Genomic DNA, 20,366 nt, shown 5'->3' with positions numbered 1-20,366 from the left:
CAGTGCTACTTGACCTCTGTCGAGAAACGGTGACGGTTGTCCACTTCATCTTGAGCGTTGTCTAGAAATGCATCGCACTTGTCTAGCTCTGCTCGGAAAACCCTGTTATGGTTATTATTTTTTTAATTATTTATTTTTGCCTATTAAAGGTAAAAATATAAATTTTAAGATCGGTTAAAATTGAGGACCACGAAGCCCCCGGGGTGGATGGGGAGAACTGCTGCAGTATTAAGAAGCGCTTTTTGGCTTCTTCCCCGACAACACTACCATTCGATGGAGCAAACGTTTGTAACGGTCGGCTGAACCACCCATCACACAGGCTTGCCTTTTGGTTTCCCGTCCGTAGTTTTTTTTTTTGTTCCATTGATCTTGCAGATTAATTAACGATAGAAAGTACGGAAGAATAGGAAGCGCTGTTGCATTTTATCTGCTGCTACCATTCCTCTCGAGTTGGTTAGTTTTGTGGAGCAGCAGCATGGCAATAGGGCAATAGAGGGTGTTTTTTTTTCTCGAGAGGGGAGAGATCTGTGAATGCAGCATGTATAATGTCACTGTTACAAGATGGGAAGGGGATAATCCCAAATATATTAGGGTACACCTATAGTACCTCTATTAGTGATGGAGCAAGCTTTTAATTGGAAGAAATCGGTTACAACGAGAGCGCGTTATTTGGATGTTGTGTTGCTAGGTTCGAATTGCGTTTCTTTTCTTTTCTTAGCTTCATTTTGTGTGTGAACAATGGGTTTTTTTTCACAACCAAATTGTTTGTCGTTGGTGTGGCGCATTTTTGGTTTTGGGCCTACTAAAGCAGAGGGAAGACTAATTATCCCGCCATCATCTGTGGACAATTGTTTTTTTTTTTGTTATTTGGAAAGATTGTTCGTCTGAATAAATTTTTCGGAAGGTAAAAGAAGAAATTGTCTGCAAGAAGGAAAAAGTCGCCAAAAAAAAAACTACAGATACTGGCCCGTAGTAGTGGTTGTGCGCCAAAAACTAACCCAACAATTCGGCATCGACGGCAATCAACATAATTAGCGATGGCAGCAGCAGCAACAATCCATTTGGGATCTGTGCACAACCTTCACTGTTCACTTTATCACACGCGCCACAACCGAAAACGTATTAGTTCTTTTTTTTTTTGTTGTTTTGGGTGGGAGTTTTCAATCTTCTCCGTCTGGCTGCTTGGATTTCATGACAAACTGCATAAACGCGGAGGCGAAAGAAATCGTGAGAAAATAGGCAAGACTAGGGTGCGTGTTGCGAGCTGTACATTTAATCGAGCAATATAGCTGAAGGTAGATTTGATTTATTAGAAAACGTTTTACACGGTCGATTGTATCGGGCATGCTGCTGCATCGTGTGCAATTTCCTGCCGCTCACAACATCACATTTTGATAGTCAATTTTCTGCGCAACAACGGATTTTATGAGCATTTTATGAAGAAGAAAAATCAGACAGTTCTCCGAAGCAATTTTATTAATTTAAAATTGAAAATGTTAAAACGATCATTACTTTACAGGGTTTTCCTAACCAATTCGGCATCAGTCAAACTATTACCGGGCTACGTAACGTGAAAAAAAAAATCGATGGCTGCGTTGTGTTTGTTCCATAAAGCTCTGCAAAAATGCAAATAATACAACACAGTTGGTAACTAAGCAATAGTAAATTTTGAAAATAAAACACAATTAGTTACACATCACACAACCAACGCATTTTTGTAGAGCTTTATGGATCAAACACAACGGAGCCACCGATTTGACAGCTTGAAAATCAAAAACAATTGAGAGGTGGCCCAATTCAATCATTACAACGACGGATTTAATGCTTGGCGGCGCCCGAATAGACTGGACGATGCCCAAATGAGAGTTTACGACGCCAGAATAAGCATTTACGTTGCCCGATAATAGTTTGACCGACGCGGAATTGGCTGGGTTAAACCCAATATCGTTCTAAAATAAATGAAACCACCACTGAAGGGTGGTTCTTTATTGATCAGATCGATCAAACCTCACCTGAAGAGCGATGCTGAAACATGTTAGTGTCAAATTTGTGTGTGCTGATCAAGCATTAATTTTTTTGTGGGTAAAACGCTTTTCAAAACCAAACAATGGTTTTGATAAGTCTTACCCAGGGACTCTGTACCTACATACATTAAGTATTGATTTTGTGTGTTTCAAAGTCGTAGCTGTAGCGACACAGCCGCTACGCACGAAAAAGACCGAAAAAAAGGATTGGAACATTTATGGAGACAGTGAAACCCTGTCCATATCGAAGGAACTTACTACTGTGCCCGAAAAGTAAAGTGGCTTTGAGTTTTTTTTTCTGAAATGGTTTTTTTATGAGGTGAAATGAAGGTCTCTGAACCTCTTCTCCCACTCCTCGAAGCAGGTGAAAAACGCGGATGCTGGGATGTCCTTTAGTTCAAAATGGTGTCCCCGTTCGCACAACCAGAAGAATATGGGTGCCAGTTGTTTGCGAAAAACTCCCTCAAAATGACGGAACCAGGCGAGACTTTATCCGCTTCAATCCCAAAACATCTTTCAGGATGGTGTTGACCGAGGCTTTGGAAATCCCAACACTTTCCAATAGGTCTCGTATCATCAACCGACGCTTGTAGAACAAAAAATCTTTGATTTGGACGACGTGGACGACGTCGGAGGTGGATGGTCTGCCAGGACGATACTCGTCTTCGACCTTCTCACGGCCATTCCCCGAAGGCTTTTTGTAACATCCGCAATCGTTTCCGCAGCGTTTATTTCATTGCGCAAATAAAATTTGATACATGCGCGCTGCTCCACAAATTTGGACCTGGTCCACATGGACTAAAACACTTGGCGCACAGCTCCGAAAACAAATTGTCACTCCTAGCCGGGTTGATGTTGTGACTTTAAATGTGGCAGAACTGTCAAAAACATACATACTGACAAACGTAAAATAAAAACAAGGGGCTTCTTTAAGTATTAGTTTTGTGAGTTTAAAAGTGACCGTAGCGACGCAGCCGATTGTAAAATGCAGTGGTCGCCCGAAAGGGCTTGTTTCGCCAGAAAATGTTATATTTCTGGCCTAATAATGAAAATGCTATTATTTATCATCAAAAATTGTTTTATCCTTTTTCAAAGTGTTCCCCAGCATGATTCAATACACGTTTGCATGCGCTCAAACCAACTGTCGAAGCACTTTTGCCACTCTGATTAAGACACCTCCAAAACGTGGTTTTTGAACGCTTCCGCAGCATCTTCTGGGGGCAAAAATAGTTGACCGCGCATTTTTTTTTCTTGATGTGCGCGAATGTAAAGAAGTCATTGGGTGCCAAGTGAGGGCCACCTTAAAGATGGCCCATCAATTCGACATTTTTGTTAACCATTTGCTTCGAAGTGCTTTTTCCACGGATAACTTTCGTTGGATTTAGCTCCAGGTTGAAGACCCACACGGTCGATTGTTGCTATGTTTCGGGCTCATACGCATAGATCCATGATTCGTTACCTGTGACGATCTTATAAGCATCTTTCGAAGCACCGTGATCGACACGAGCCTTTTTTTTGAGCGATTGCCAAACTTGTGCGGGATCCAACGACAACACACCTTTTTATCGGCCAGGTGTTGGCGCAAAATAGTGTTTATGCTGGTGGAAAAAATGCCCAAAGATGTCTCTATCTCGCAGTATGTCACATGACGGATCATGTGCAATTAGAACTTTAACGGCATCAAAGGTCGTTTTTGGACGCGATGCTAGTTGGAAAGCAATTGAGAACCAAAAAAGGATTGGAAAGAAATTGATGAAGTCATCGCTGACAGAGACGCCTATTTCGAGGCTAATGATAAACTTTATATAAACTCTTTCAGGCAATTATGCTGAGTAAGCTCAATTGAATTAGGTGAAAGGGTAGGTCGTTACGCACAGGAAGAGAATTTCAGCTCGTTTCGTGAAACCATGACAATAAAGCTATCTCGATTATAGACTAGACTAGGATTCAAGTCCGGAATGCACTGCGGATTCAACTGAAGGTTATTCCGGATTACTTCGGAGTCTACTGAGGATTTATCCTCGGATTGAAAACCGAAATCGAAGTCGTTATCGACTCTGGATTAATTCCTGTGGCGCCTCCGCATTCTCGCAACCAAAAACGTATTTGTTTCTGTTTGTTTATTTGAATTCTATTATTGCATCATTATCAACATCTACTCCACAGTTTCATGTTTCTTCGTACTGTTTTTTAAATCATCTGTTGACTTCATAATTATATTGTACAAAGACTATTCGCTTTACCTTGCGTCATCCCAATCGATTTCGCTTCTTCGGTCAGCATTTATCTTATTTTGTCTCTGAAAACACCAGAGGTTTCAGCCTACATTTTTCCACCATAGCAAAGGGTCCTTCTTTTATCCTGAGTTAGCTAACTTGTTTTCAAACCCCCTCCCCCCCCCCCCCTCCTTCTCTAATAAAGGGTGCCCCCGACGGTTAAAAAAAATAGACAAAAAATAAAACCTTTTTAGAACTAAACCTAAAAGAACTTTCCTTTCTTTTGCTTGAACGCTTTTGCTATTTTCCGGTCCAACTGTTGATCGACAGGACCTGGATTTCGGCCACTTTTCGGCGCATCCTCGAAGCTGGACTCGTTCGTTCGAAAGTAGTCTCAATGCACTTAGCTAGGAAAAATGAGGATTCTGGTGCTGAACCAATGTTGCTGCAACATACGAAAATCTATTAAATATCCCTTTGTACAATCTTACACTAAAACACACACTCTCTCTCTTTCCATCTTCCCCTGCAGACTGCTGTTCTAGCAGATCGATGCCAAAATCAAGACCTAGGCCAGTGCCACACTTTCGCGGTGTGATGACGTCCGCCACCACCACCTTTACGGTGATCCGTCCGGATGCGACCTCGTCGTCGAACCGGGAACCGCCCGACACAGTTTCGACGGGGATGGACTCGCGCCCTACGGGCGGCAGTGGCGGCAACACGGACGCTGGCGGTCCCGGCCGTGGTATCAGCAGCACCAGCACCGGCAACCCGGCAAACAAAGCGAACGGCGGCGGCAGGGACGACCCGGCGCCTGGCGGTAGTGGCGTGCGCGTCGGCAACGCGAAGGACCAGCTGCTGATGCGGATGGGCAAGTGTTCGCAGCTGTTCGAGGAAAATTACTGCCTGAACGGTGGCAAGTGTTACAACTTCACGATCGCCAACTCGACCATGCCTACGTGCGAGTGTGCGGACGGTTTCATGGGAGAACGATGTGAGTCAAAGTACCTGGATGGGACCTACCTGAGCATGCGCAAGCCGAAGATTCACATCGAAACGGCGAGCATGTATTACGGGGCATTTCTTGCCATGATGGTAGTGCTGGCTGTGTTCTACTATCTGCACTGGCTCAACCATTGCCGCTAGCGAACGATAACGTCGCCGACGGAAACGTCGGCGGCAGTGGTCCGGAGCGACGGTAGCGGGCCCCCACACCGGTGCCCGACACCGCCGCCTGGGCTCGGTTCTGACCAGCGTCAATAGTGGAGCCAAACCCCGTAATTGGTATGTCCCATCCTACCCCAACAAGTATAATTACCAACACGTCCGAATCTCGGAAACGCTTCAGACCAATCCCCGGCCAAACACTGGTAATGTTTGCGCGTGTCTGATAGGCTAGATCGTGCCGGTGCAGGACTCACTAACCGTTTGAGTGTGAGTGTGTGTGTGTGAGAGAGAGAGAATGAAAGAAAAAGAGAGAACGAGAGAGAGAAACACGTCCCAATAATTTGGAGGCGTAGGTGGTGGGTTCTACACTGCACGATCGAAACACAGCATAGAACAGTTCGAATGTCCTAGATTCGAATACACTTAAGTTGATCTTTTTTTTTTTGCCTTTTTTTAACAAACAAATATATCGTAACAGAGAAAAGCGATAGGAAGAGCTGGAGGCTTGTGAATATCGTGCACAAAAAGCGAGGGTTACACTTAACGTACACGTGTAACAGTTTTCAATTAAAAAAAAATGTACCCTTAATTAGTGCTTTTTTCTAACTATCTGCGCCACACAACAATAAGCGCAACGCAGCTGTGAACATAACAAAAAAAGGAAGAATACGTTTAATTAACGTTAAAGGAGCTCGACGGTAGGATCCAGTCTTAAAGAATATATACTTATAAAAAAAATGGCAGTAAAACACAGAACAGAAATAGTGCGAAATAGAGAGCGCAAAAACAGGATCTGATATAGGTTTAACATTGCTTGTACATACACACCCCCACAGAAACACACACAAACACTTTTTTTTATACTAAGCTCTCCTAGTGTAAATAACGCATGTTTACCCCCCCCAGGGTACCATTTGTGGGGGAGGCGAAAAGGGGCGGAGGGTTTATGGAGGATGTGAGAGAGGGGGGGGGGGTGTGTGTATAAGGGCAATGCGAATTGTAAAATACGAACGTATTTTTTTTTTTGAGCGGAGAGGAGCTTATGTTTAAGGTAGGCAATAATTAATATTCATAAATAAGGGAACCAGACGGAATGCGTAACACAGAGACAAATGACAATAGCAGCAGCACACCACACATCTATGACAAATCTGTACCCACTCACACACGCCTACATCAATAATGGTGGTTGTAATATGATGCAAAATGTAAAATCGTGCTGCTAAAATCGCTGTGCTCGATGTTTTCGACACGCAAAATACAAAAATTCAACTTAAAAACACAAACATTTCGGTGAAGAAACCAATTCTGACTGAAAAATTGAAGGGAGATGTGGAAAAAGAAAAGATGCCGGTTGGACGTGTGTGTGTGTGTATGTACGTCATATTTAGTAAGGAATAGTGGCAAATTATCATAAAAAAGGAATCACACTGAATCATTGTAGCATTGTGCTTTATTACTTTGAGTACAAGTAATACAAAAGTAAACTCAAAAGAAGACAAACAACTAATTTTGAGATACAAAGTCATTGTTAATGTGAAAGTTCAATTCAATATTCTGTGGTTTTTTTTAGGCAAAAGCCTTCAATTCTGAATCATGGGATCTAGGATGACTTTAGCCAGAAAGTTAGAAAATTTTAGGCCGGCATTAAACAGTCGAGCAGTGTCATAAGCAGTTTAACCGAAATATATGAACACAACCTGCAACCGTTTGAAACTTGATGCGTCAATCTGGCAGAATAGTTGCTGAAAGCATGATAAATTTGAAATGATTGTGGAAGAATTGCTGTGCAAAAGCTTCGATGCATTTTAGCCTGGAAATATAAATGGTCGCCAGTAAGATAAGACGAATGTCATGTCAACAATAAGTTTGAAACTTTTTCGACCCAATAACATTTAACTCTTTTATTAACATACCTTACCGATCCTGGAGTTGAAAAAATGTAAAGAAGAGATGTCCAAAACTATAGAGAATTTGAATTGTTTGAATTTTAAAAAAAATGATTGAATAGTGTTCTTTTTCTTGGCTTAACGACCTGTAAGGTCACGCCGGCCATCGAAATGGCTAGTTGGTTAGTCATACCTCACTACTGGGGGACCCCGGTCCAGCCGTTTGAAGACCGGCGCCGCTGTCGCCTATACTTTTTGGTATTATTAGCAGAACTGGCTAAAGTCGTTATAGATTTCAACGTCCGTTGAAAATATTATATAATATTTGCTAGATTGTGAAGGAACGGTTAAATGATCAAAAAAATACAGCCATACATTCGACGCACACACACATACGTTTGTAACCAAGCAACCATAACGAGTGCCTACAATACAATAAACCCCTTTACAACAGTGCCTCTTTTACAAGTAATATTGACATACTGACAAAAAAAACATTAAAATATAAAAAACGAATACTCCGTTTAGAGCATACAAACAGATACAACACACAAATATACACAAGAAACCAGGGTGCTACTTCATGTCTTCAATGTGCGAATGGATAGTTCCACAGGTAGTAGGATTTTGTTTTATTGTTGGGCGGTAGGAGGTGAGGCAAGAGGGAGGGGGGGGGGGGGGGTTCTTTTTATTTTGTCAAAACGCTTGCTACTGTTTACGATTCTAGTTTTTAAAACGAGTTATGCTCATGCTGTTACATTGCATTACACATGCGTCTCTGTGTTCTTAACGGTCTCTCTAACGGTGGGAGAGAAGTTGTGTTTATTGTGAGGAAAAAAAAGGATAAGAAAAAAGCAAATTCCGTTTCGTTTTAATACCTGTATGTGTGTGCGGACGTTTATAATTCCGGTGACTGTGGAGTCGATTATTCTGTCACGCTTTCCATTGCTCAAAGTACGTTTTAGTACTTTTGCCCGGTGTTGTGTGCTCTCATTTAGGGTAAATGTGCCGTTGGCCTTTTGCCGTAAAAATGGGAAAATCCCCATACGCATAACGTTCCATTAAGGTTATATGTTCAAGGCGAACCCGCATACATGTGACTAAAAAAAATGCGTTAAAGGATTTCGAATGAGCGTAGCAAAAAAAAGAGAAGCAGAAGCAAGATCAAAAAATTCCTTTTGTTATACAAAAATCAAAATTGGCTCAAAATTGGCATTTTCTTTCGACCTCCGGTAGAGAGTGTCCAGTGTTAAAGGGTGTATTATTTAGCGAACTACACACGAGAACAAACAAATAAACAACCATTCCAGACTGCATATATGACGATGAATGATCAAAATTACATTTAGAGTACATTAAAATCGACAACGCGGAAACCAGCACTAGATGGACGAACTTTTTTTTTTAAATTAACATAATTGATCCAGTATTAAGAAGAGGAAGAAAGGCGTGGAAAAAATCCTACCCTATTGAGACAGCGAAATTAAAGTTTTTCCTTTTTTTTAGCTTTCCATCTATAACTCTTATTGTGGAAGGGAAGGAAAAACACTTCTTTAAGTTAAAAAGGATGAGAAACAGCAGTGTTGAAAGGAGGGGGGCATGATGCATAAGTGCAAGAAAGTGACTTATTGTATGTATGTTCCAAGCATCAGTATTATTCACACACTCACACAGAAACATATATACAAACAAAACAAGGCGGCGAGAAGCAAACTATAGAAAAAGGCATACAATAATTCAAGAAACAAAACATCGTAACTTGATATACATTACACGAGCAGTAGAGATGGTGAAGCAGGCGCAAATCGCATTTTATAAGAATTATCGCGCACCAAAACGAGTCTTCGAAACCGGGTGAACGAAACAAAAAAAAAACAAAAGAAAGACTGGCAAGAGAGAAGAGAGAGAGAGAGCGAAAGTTGTGAAATTTGTGTTGTATCTAATTCATAAAAAAAAATAGTTTGTTTTGGCTAAAATTGACTGAAAACGAAAGGAAAAGCAAGTACGGCAAAGTAATGAAATAGCTAAAAAGAAAAGACGATTTTGTTTCGGCACTTACTACAAAAATGCAAAAAAAAAAGCAAAAACACCTCAAAAGGTTGACTTTTTTTTAGGAGGTATATCAAATGCCATAATGTGCGATAATTCCATATTCTTTTCGATATTTTCTTTATTTGTTGTTGTTTTGTATACTTTTTTTATACTTTTATACGCGCCCACACCCCAACACACGTGTGGGCGCGCACTTACGAAAAAGAAGGAAGAAACAAAAAAAAACACCCCCAAAATCGTAAGAACATTCAAAAGCGGCGTGTGAACCCCCCTGAGAATAAGAAAAAAGGAGATTAGTTATATTATCTATATAAATACTATTATATGCTGGCATTATTAAAACGGTCTCCTGTAGTTAAGGAGCTATTTTATAAAAAAATGTTTATTCGTTGCGCACTACGTCACCCCCCGGCTGGACGGTGTTTGAAGCAAGTTGTTTACTGGACGAAGAAAACGAAAGTTTTCTATTATATAACAATTCGACAGCCTATATACATTTGCTCTGTAAACGATACGCAAATTGTGAAGAAATGTGACACGAGATTCCAACAAAAAAAAAGCTTCCGAATTTAGAAAAAGAAACAGAACTGAAATTTTAAATTACGCCTGTTAAAAGCAAACGCTAAAACAACAAGCCCGAGACGACGCAGAACAATTATCTCACACGATTTAAAAACAAAACAAGCGCGCCTTATGTATTTGTATTGTTAACAAATAAAAGGAAAACGTCCGATGTACGTTTTGCGAAGAAAAAAAGACACAGTTTTATTTGATAGGATTTAACATGCGCTAGATGTGCATTTGTAAAGGTAGACTTGAAATACATACACACACACAATCCTCGGAAAACGCGGGAAAAAACAAAAGACAGTGAGACGCGTAGGCGACGAACCCCCGCATTATAGTAGACATATAGCAGGGATACTATTTATTACAAGAAGAAGAAAACCCCCCTGCTTATAGGGATGAGAGATGCGCCTTGGTGCCTTTTTTTCGATTGATGTTCCGTGCGTGTTCCGTTGTGGACGGAAAGATGATGATTTTTTTATGAAATATACACACCTTTCTATATATATATATATATATATATATATATATATATATATATATATATATATATATATATATATATATATATATATATATACATGTAATTTAATACGCCAAGCATCGTCACATATACGAGAAACAAGACGAAATCAGAAAAAAAGAACACACACACATATATTGTCAACATTTGGTTCCTATCAAATTTAAGCTAATCTTAAAAAATACTGCTAATATATATGATACGACTTTCTCTCTATTTTCACTCATACATCCACGCTACTACTACTATTGCTAAAACCGTGCGGGTCGGCTTTCCACGCCACATTAAGCCACCTTTTTTTTTCACCCCGATGACACGCCAAATAGCAGGCAAAGAAATAGCAAAATACAGCAAAAAGCTTTTGTTTGTTTTAATTTCACTCCATCCTGAATCAAGCGATAGCGATAGTCGTCCGCTTTATTATCGTCCATCTTTGTTATCATAAAACTCATCATATAATCAGCTTTTCAGCTATCCTCCCAATTAATTGTTTTCATCACTTGAATATAATAAAACCACCACAAAGGCAAGAAAGCAAACAACGACGCAGACCAGCGCGTCTTGCGAAACAGCACATTGTCGGTGCTTGGAGTGTGCAAGACTGATATGTACGACATTTACACATTTACACGATTGATTCGTTTTTCCCTCCCCCCGCACTCTCGCTCTCTCTCACACACATTTGTTTTATTTAAAAGCAGGTGAACGATTCTATTTTACCACCTAAGATCATCCTTGGCTATCGCCTTTTTACTAAACAAAAAGAATAGGAAACAAAAAGCAACAATTAACAATACCCACTCACACAATCAAACGATATTGGGAAAGTATTTAAATGATATACAAAAAAAAAAGACAGGAGGAAAATAAATTGAATAAGATGTAGAATGAAAACAAAATGAAAAAAAAGAAATACACTTTCTTCTAAATGTTTTGTCTTTTTTTCTTTCTTTTGAGTGAAGTATGTATAGTGGGGCTATTAGCCCTGGGAGTGTTCTTCGCTTCACAATAGTCGTCGCAAAAATCGTCTCCAAAACGAGAAGTTTATAAGTTTTAGAGTCCATGCTCTAGGCATGTGATTTCTGTAGAGAGGCTTCTGCTGAAAGTTGTCGGTGCCTCCTGACCTCAAGTACGTGTATCTTGCCATTTTGATTTACGCGAAAAGTTCATGCTCATAAAGGTTCTCAATCCCACGACGCGATAGCCAAACTTCGGCGGTGCAGCACGTGGATTACCAGATGATTTCTAATGGTAAGAGGATGTACAGATACATTTTTTCAACGCTGCTTAGATGCCCTTTCTTATCCGATGTGTTGTAGAAAGATTACCTTAACTGCTTGTTTGTGGTAAGAAATATTAATTCAGGCTGGCTGGATGTCGGAATGAGGACTTTAGCATCTTTTCCCAGGGCTGAAACTTTTTACCTGGAAGAACCTCGCGCGAATGGAATGCTAAAAACGTCAGGACCTGGAAAAATCCTCACGTCTGAAGATGAAGTTAACTTAAGAAAGAGGAGCCAGAAATGGAGGAGGTTAGCTCTACAATAGCTACATAGTAGATAGTTGAAGAGTTCGAGGAAGGACTAGTCGTGCACATGAGCGTAGCTCTGGAGCTCACTATTCAACACTAAATATGCATAAGGTTACGGATGACGATTACGGCCCTTCAGACGAGTCCTTTGGGCCCCTTCATCGGCGAAGTTTCTGGATCGATCAGGTTTTTTTTGGACTGTGTAATTCGTTGGTAAAAGAAATCCATCCTCCAGGTTGCATTGTACAAGATACGTTTTTTTTCTGTAGTAACACAAAGCTTCTTAACCATCGACAGCGAAGAAAATCAACAAACAGAAACATTTATAAGAAAAAGCGAAAGTTTTCTGCAAATGAAATTCCAAACTTTATTATTGCCTATTTCGTTCCCTTCCGCACGTCATCGTTTCTTCCTTCTCACGGCTCACACTTTCTTCCCCCCTGTTCTGTCATATACGTCTTTCTCATGTGTTATTTGTATACAACTTTACATCATATTTTTAAATGACTGGATGCAGTGTTTGGTGATTGCATCCCCAAAACTATAATACGATCCAATTGTGTTTGTGTGTTTTTTATTTGTTTGCAATGATTGAAAGTGTCCGTGTAAGTGTAATACGCTTCCGCCATCAAAAACCGTCCAACATTTAGTCGAGCGCACGTCTCGCATGTGTAACATTACACCATTTTGTAAATGATTCGAATACTTATAGTAGAAAGAAACAACGTTCCTACCTAACCTGTGCCTGGGGACAGACGCGCGCGCGCGCTCGTAACATAATAACAGATTCCGGTTAAACGGGTGTTTTAACCAATGCCGCCACATGCACACTACTGCTACTACCATGCTCCACTGTCAACCATGTTGTTGGTTGCAATATATTGCACGCCTTAAAAAGAAACAAACAGCAAAACAAAAAATAATTTCATTCCCTACAACACATGCCCACGCAACCCATTCTAGCTGCTGATGAGAACGAGTGGATGTTTATTTTTGTCACCCTGCCCTGCCCTGCCTATAAAAATCCAATAAAACCAACCAAAGATTATATATATATATATATATATATATATATATATATATATATATATATATATATATATATATATATATATATATATATATATATATATATACATTTTTTTAAATTAATAACAATCAAAGAAAATAGTTCATTCTGTTCATACAGTCCATCTGTTGTGTGTCTCTTAAGCAAATCTCCTCATCTACCGAGCTTTTCAAAACGTGTCGTCCTATTTTTCAGATATATGTAGTGTCTGTGTGTGCATGTTGCTTGTCATACGTTGCTGATGTTGTTGAATGTTATTACAAATTAAAGTCCTAGATTTATATAATATGTCTCAGGGTTAAATAAATCCTTCCCCTGTTTTAGCAAATTTCAATATTTTCGTCTAGTGATCGGTCAAGTGCCACTGGTAGTGCCACGAATTGGTGTTGACCCATCACTAGTTTCGTCCTACTTCTTCTTTTTTTTCTCGTTAGATAGTGTGCATGCGGTTTGTCGTATGACACAGCTGGAGTTTTTGCATGCGTTTACAAAATTCCTAATTCATGTTAGTTGTTTTTTTGTTTGTTAAATATCATCCAAATCGCTTTTGAAGCATTGTTCCAAAAATTAAGATACAAATTGTGTTTTTTTTTTCTGTAACAAACCCCCTTTTTCCCGCTCTTCCCAATTTCTATCCCCCCTCCCCCCTCTTACTTCTTTTTCCCCCTTAATTTTGAATCAAGGATGTAAATAGGGGTTAATATGTGTATGTGTTGAAACAATTCCTTCACCAATGGTTTGTATATATATATGTATATATACATATTATATAAAATTAGGGTGCGTATTAGTAGTCAGTTCCTGCTCGAACGTTAGAAAAAACAAAAGTGTCGATGCAAATGTGCACCACATGCGACCGTAGTCAAAAATGAAATAATTTAAACGTCCTCCTGCTCCTGATCTAACGGTTGCTCTAGCCCCATAAACAGCTCGTACGGCATGGAATGTTGCTGCTGCTGGTGATGCTGTTGTTGCTGTTGTTGTTGCAGCTGGCGAAACGATGGTTCCGAATCCGTTTCCGGTGCCGTACTCAGCCCACTGTTATACACCCGGTTCAGCTGCATCACAAACACATCGAGCCCGTGCATGTTCGGTGCGAGCCGATTAATAATCAGCTCCATCACTATCGGACTGTCGCGCGGGAACTGCAAATACAGCAACAGCTTGTGTAGCTCGCACCGGAACCGGAACGTCGAGACGAAGTTCATCTCCCGATCGCGCATATAATGGCGTTCCACCATTTCGCGTACATGCTTTAAAATTACACTCTTCATGTTCGGCAGCTGGTACTGGTGTTGCTGCTCCTCCATCCACGGATTTCGCCGTACGTATCGCTCGAGCGTGACGTACTTCTTCACGCACGACAGTATCGCCTGGCACAGCCCTTGCCGGAAGTTGGAATCGCGCGAGGTAAACAGCACATGGACCATGTGCTCAAGCAGATTCGCTATCTCGGTATAGTAGTCGTGCAGCTGGGCAAAGGAGCGGGCAGCCAGCTTGCGCACCTGATCGTGCTCGTGCCGCAACAGCTGCCACATGATCGCACGATACTTGAACACCATCGGGACGGGCCCATCTCCCGGGATGGACGGCCGATATCCACGCCATTCGAGCTTTGAGATAAACTCCAGCACCAACAGAAGGAACGGTGTGGCCGGATCGCGCAGCGCAGCGAGCGACGCGCCACGCTCATCTTCGCCCGGACTCCGTTCGCTCAGCGGCAGCAACGTTTTCAGCTGCCGCAACATAAACTCGATCGTGCGGTTCGCCTTCGACGCGACCTCATCGAACGACGCGTATACCGGGGCCCAGTCAGCGTCCGGATCCCTGTACTGCTGGCGCTGGCCCGTCAGTTTTGCTGCGCAGGACGAGTACAGCTGGAGCGCGGCATTGCGTACCGCCCATTGTGGTGAGCGTATCTGTGCCAGGGCGACAATCATCAGATCATCGATGTGCGGCAGAATCGCTTCGTTCAATACCGTTTCGCGTGCAAGCAGATTTAGCTGGTGCAACCACAGCACCATCATTGGCGGTGGTGGTGGTACGGTTTCATTGCCGGTTTCTTCCCGCTCGTGTTCCGCTGCCCGTCGGGCGAGCTGCATATGCTCTGCGAGGTACACGCGGAGCGGCGAGCCGGGCGCGATCTCTAGCACATCGCTCCGCAGAATGCTGTACTGCAGCCAGATGTAGCCGCGATGTTGCCGGAAATCGTCCAGATGGGTTTTCGGGAACGTGGCAAACTGCTCGCACAGACGCGTTACCTCCGCGGTGTACACCTTTAACGGCTGGAATCGTACACCGTTTTCGGCCGTTTCGGCGGTAAGGACGTGTTGCTTTAGGTGCATCAGATAGCGCACGACACGGTTAAGGCAGTTACCGGCCGCTTCGATCGCGCCCCGGTGGCAGACTGTTGTCATGATTGTGGTCAACGTTTCCAGATACTTTTGGAACATGCTGAACGCTTGGCCGTTTATCACATCCTTATTGTTTTCCACTATCCACAGTGCAGCGTGCTCGGCAAGGATGGATATCGCCTGAAACATAAGGGAAATGTTAGATTTCATTTGAAGAATTTGCAATCTTTGCACCCTTTGGGTTTTGCATGCAGAAACGTGATAATCCCAATTAGCTGTCGTCTTCTATATCCGAATTTGTTCATCATTGTAACAAAAAAAAAAAAATCCTTCACCCATCTAGTGCCAGCAGATTCGGGATTCGGAAGATTCAATCCCTGGATAAATTGAAGGATTCGATCCTATTCGGATTCCATTTTGGATTTGATTGTTGAATTAGGAAACTATAGCGATTTGATTGGGATTTTTAAGGAATTCAATTAGGATCGGACTGCGGTATTTGATCGCAGATGGCTAATTGAGTTACTTAATTTTGGTTGCCGATTTTGATTGCTGATTTTGACTGCTGATTTTGACTATTTGCTACATTTTTAATTTTTCACTACTATCGGGTTCCAAATGAAATATTGAAATATACGGAAAATCGGATCGAAAACGAAATCGGAACTATGCATGCTGAATTACGATTTGAAGACCTAGCCCGTGTTAACCCCGTTTTGAAGGACCGATACCGAAACTGATCACAATGTTTTCTATCTTGCAATTAGCCCTTCAGACCCCTTCCTCTTAGCAGCGACGGAAATTGTAGCCGGAAACATATACTTATGAATGCGACACACGAAAGAGTCATCTTGCATCATCCGGCGTCGTGAGTCAAGATAAGTTTCACACCTCTGAATTGTTCGATCTGCCTATCCCCACAAGGAGGATTTCAAATATCATGTTACTGCCATCCGGGACAGGCAGAATAGTAACTGATCGGTAAAAAAAACTGCTGCTCCAACACGCGATCAGCAGTTTCCTTCTTTATCATGCTTCTGAGATATATGCGGTATCGAAGCCTTGAAATTCAAATGATTGGCATCTTGTTCCCCCTTTATAAGACACTATTCAGTAAGTTTCCTGTCTGACGCACATTTCTTATCACACTGTTGATGGATAAAATGCGCTTCAAGGAAGGTATCGTGTGGCTTCGCATACGCATCAATCGAAAGGAAATGCTGAGGTGCAACAGGAAGTTTTATCATTATCACGCTTCCGAGACAGGAGCACTTGATGCCTTGTTTTTTCCGCTTTTCATAAGCCAAGCCAAACAAGTTTCCTGCCTTGTGACGCACCTTTCTAACGATAAAATTCCTTCTAAAAACAAACAGCAGCACTAAATGACCTTTGAGCGAATAAATTACGTACTCTAAACAGTACGTAACTGCGACATTAGTTTTATCGTGTGGTTTTACACAACATTGACTAAAACGGAAATTCCGCGTGTTGATTAAACATTGTTTTGTTTTGTTTTGTTTTTTTTTTTAGGGAAGGAAAATAAAGTTGAAGCGATAGCGGTAGTACGATAAGCGGTGTGGAACTAAATCAAACTATTACATTTGTTTGCTAATATGCAGAATTGCGTAGCAATCATACAAGCCTGCCGCTAATTTTGCACTCTCTTCTCGAGGTGTGCCATTTTTTGTTTTTGTTGTTTACTTATAGATGCTTTGAGTCTCTTCCACAATCTATTTGATATATTCCCTAAAGCTGTTCTACTGTTCCTTCCTATGGACTGAAACCCTGTACGTAATCATACTAACTAAAGGATGCACACACAAAAAACTACTTACACGCGACGTTTTCCAAAGCGCGACCAGCATACGGCGCTTCGCAAGTGCCATCCTCGGCGAATCCATGCAGTACGGGGCATGATTTTTGTTCCACTCGGCCGACCGATCGAGCAGCAGCTGCAGCGACCGTTCCATCAGCTCGAAGCTCGTCCCATGGTGCGCTTCCAGGTTACGTGGTTTTGCACACCGCATTGCGTAGTCCGCCAGCTGCCACACCTCCATCACGCACTCCTGTACGCGAAACAGTACCGCATTCGTCAGCAGCGCCCTCCCGGCCGGAAAGCCGAAACTAATCTCCGTACACCGGTCAATCAGCCGGTGCAGCTGCCCATTCGGGTAATCGTCTTCCGCCAGTACGGCGGCAAAGAAATCTTGTCTGTGCTGCTGTACCGAATCCTTTACCTTCGCGAGCGTATCTTCCAGCAGCTGATGTACCGTTGACCGTACAGTGTCCTGCTCGTTGTCGCGCGAAAACACGATCGCCAACTGATCCTGCAGCTTCGGATCGAAATGGTACGCAATGGACCGGTTGTACAGCATCTTGAGTGCGATCGCACGCACATCGTCGTAATCGCTGCGCAGCAGATGCTGCAACCCGTACACCATCGAACGGAACGAGCACGCCAGCTCGTCGAGCGGTAACGATTCGGGCAACAGCTTTGCGATCCAGGCCACTTTGGCGGTCGGGCGCATCTGCAGCACATACTGGCTGGTGGAGGTGAATTCGAAAAACTGCTCAACGAAGGCGGCGAATATGCGCAGCGCGGTAACGGTCGGTTGATGGTCGATCGGTTTGGTGCCGGGCGGGAGAAGGTAACGATCGTACATGTCGTACGACATAAATTTCGCCACCAGTGCTTGTGCTTCGCGATCGAACTCCTTGACACGGGTGGGACGCTGTTGCGTGTGGGCGATATGTTTCAGCAGATTGCGACATACCGTTACGATCGTGATGCAGACAGTTGCATGGCCGGGTGTTTCCATCACTTGGTGCATGTAGCGCGTCAGATGCGTCGTGAGGCAGAGTGTGTTAATTTTATCCGTTGCACCGCAAGCGATAATGTAATATCCGAGAGATTCGATTAGAAGCCCGATCGTGGCCGGTGGGAGCGGTTTTTGCTTGTCGGCTAAATCGCACAGGTGGAGCAGGAACGGCCGTAGGTAGGCTTGCTTTTGCAGCTCGCGCCGAAAAAGGTACGCTAGCAGGAACAATTTTTCGTGCTTGTTTTGCACACAGTACGGTGGGAACAAGTTCTCCACCCCGAGTGCCTCGAAGTGTTCGCTTATGGCGTGGTCCAGATTCAGATGGTTACGGTACAGGTTCCGATAGTCCTGCGGTGTGAAGCAGCTAAACCAATACTTTGCCATCAACTGGACCAGCCCGTGCTCTTCCTGCACAATCACTGACGCTGCCAGTTTGTACACGAATCCTTGCATTCGTTGCTCCTTGTGCAGCAGTCGGACGAGCGCTTGGCCACCGGTGTACAGATGTTTGTACCGGAGCGATAGGCGCAATCCCTCGCCGAGCAGCTCCATATCGAGACAGAGCGATTTCAGCTGCGTATCGAGCCTGTACTGGCCAAGCAGTATGACCAGCAGATGGAATTTGTTCCGATTCATCCAGGACCATTTGCGCACTACCGGCAGCACGCAGTTGCGCGTAAAGCGCTCCTCCCGCACGAGATACTTTAGCAGTGTGAGCATATTTTCGCGCGCCCCATGAAACGGTGACTCCAGATTATTCAGCGCCACCTGCCACATCTTTTCGTACTGCTCGCTGGTGTGAATGTTCCGGAACAGGTTCAACCGCTCGATGGTAAGCACATTCTCCGACACGGTATTAAACCAGCGGCTGTAGCCCGCGGTCGGCGACAGAAACAGGGCAAGATTTCGGGCCGGCACCACGCTTGCCAGTTTCGGCAGCGTCAGTATGATGGCTAGAAAGCGGGAGTTGAACATACCGTACATGGCAACGCTATTCTCCTCGCTGCTGCCCAGCTCCGACACACCGTACACCGAGTCGACCGGTGCACCGTACAGCACATTCCGATGGCATAGAGTGTAATACGATTTGGCGATGATTTTACGCTGGCTGTAGCTTTTGTTCTCATCGTTCAGGTTCGCCAGCAGCTTGCTGGTCAAAATACTGCTCGGCAACGTTGGGTCCGGCGTAGCGGTGCCGTCGTCTGCGGCATCGTTCATCTGCATCGGTTCCGGTTGTCCGGTACCGGCATAGTTGCATATATCCTACCGATGGGAGAGACACCGCTTCGTTAGCACCACAAACAAAATCAAAACTGCACCAAGCACAACTGGCTGCTCATATACACATACCTGGCACACGGCAGCTACGTCGGAGAAATCGGCCGCCTCATCAAGCTGCAGCTTCCAGCGGTGACACTGCTCATAATATTGCGCTGTCTGGTCGGCGTCACACGGCGGTTCCTCGTTGGCGTTCTCCATCCCTGCCAACTACACTACACTTCCACTACGCGAATTCTGCACCTTTTGGCTTGCACTGTCTATCACGAACAAACAACTCGGGTTGTGCGGCGGAACGCATCTAGACACTCCGATGCGTTTAGTACTGATGTTTAGCGGAATTGGTCTTTTCCCGCACGTTTGCTCGTTGATAACAGGTTATAAGGAACGATTCCGTTTAACCGGGCTCGGCACGAACGGTTTAGCGAGCGGGATGCAGCTAGCCGTGTATACCGCTTACTTCAATACTGAACAAACTCTACACGCTAAAGTAGCGTTTAAACAATTGTGTTTGTGCGCGCAAATATACCGAAATCGTTTACGACTGAGAGACAATAATAAACTACGCTTAACAATAGTATTTGGAAGATTTAATACAACGAGAAAAAGGAAGATTGGGCTATTCATAAAAAATAACAATTTTAGGTGTCTTCCCTGCAAGCAAAACAAAAAAAAACCCCATAAACCCCATCTCCCATAGAAACACATGACAATGAGGCGAAATCATTCGGAGTTTTCTACTCAAACTCAACTGAAAGCCTTACCTTTGTAACGAAAACTTTTTGATATCTGATCTGCCTACAGAGACTAATCGATCCATGGGATGCAGTGCTTTTTTCTGCAAATACAATATCCTAGCTGTTTGAATCACGTCA

General features: G+C 43.1%; 5 protein-coding genes across 7 annotated transcripts in view; 1 reads left to right on the top strand and 4 right to left on the bottom strand.

Moving 5' to 3' along the window:
• Positions 1–5,421, top strand: part of LOC126560212 (protein gurken-like) — a 473,091-nt gene extending 467,670 nt beyond the window's left edge. For both annotated transcript variants that reach the window (XM_050216300.1, XM_050216298.1), the window contains exon 3: positions 4,773–5,421. In XM_050216300.1, the coding sequence (XP_050072257.1) occupies positions 4,773–5,389 (617 nt within the window). In that variant the 3' untranslated portion in view covers positions 5,390–5,421. The remainder of the gene's footprint in view (positions 1–4,772) is intronic.
• LOC126561545 (probable 60S ribosomal protein L37-A) overlaps positions 1–20,366 on the bottom strand; it is a 450,882-nt gene that overhangs the window by 141,194 nt on the left and 289,322 nt on the right. The window lies entirely within an intron of this gene.
• LOC126558141 (aminoacylase-1A-like) overlaps positions 1–20,366 on the bottom strand; it is a 220,867-nt gene that overhangs the window by 31,262 nt on the left and 169,239 nt on the right. The window lies entirely within an intron of this gene.
• LOC126561695 (cecropin-B) overlaps positions 1–20,366 on the bottom strand; it is a 328,190-nt gene that overhangs the window by 251,299 nt on the left and 56,525 nt on the right. The gene's annotated exons all lie outside the window — the stretch shown is intronic.
• LOC126567124 (uncharacterized) lies at positions 13,919–19,692 on the bottom strand. Its single transcript, XM_050223360.1, has 3 exons — positions 19,564–19,692; positions 17,230–19,476; positions 13,919–15,574 (listed from the first exon to the last, which is right to left on the bottom strand). Exons 1-3 carry the CDS (start codon positions 19,690–19,692, stop codon positions 13,919–13,921), a joined length of 4,032 nt encoding a protein of 1,343 aa, XP_050079317.1.

This window comes from Anopheles maculipalpis, chromosome X (assembly GCF_943734695.1).
Source record: "Anopheles maculipalpis chromosome X, idAnoMacuDA_375_x, whole genome shotgun sequence".
NCBI lineage: Eukaryota > Metazoa > Arthropoda > Insecta > Diptera > Culicidae > Anopheles > Anopheles maculipalpis.
Note: the sequence above shows the minus strand (reverse complement) of the source record. Positions and strands in the feature narration are given on the sequence as shown.

What these genes read in the sequence shown, in the direction of transcription:
- LOC126567124 (XM_050223360.1), bottom strand. Translation starts at nt 19,692, where the DNA reads ATGGAGAACGCCAACGAGGAACCGCCGTGTGACGCCGACCAGACAGCG. An exon ending in ACGTAGCTGCCGTGTGCCAG is followed by an intron (nt 19,477 to 19,563) that starts GTATGTGTATAT and finishes TCCCATCGGTAG; the next exon opens with GATATATGCAACTATGCCGG. An exon ending in CGCTTTGGAAAACGTCGCGT is followed by an intron (nt 15,575 to 17,229) that starts GTAAGTAGTTTT and finishes CTTATGTTTCAG; the next exon opens with GCGATATCCATCCTTGCCGA.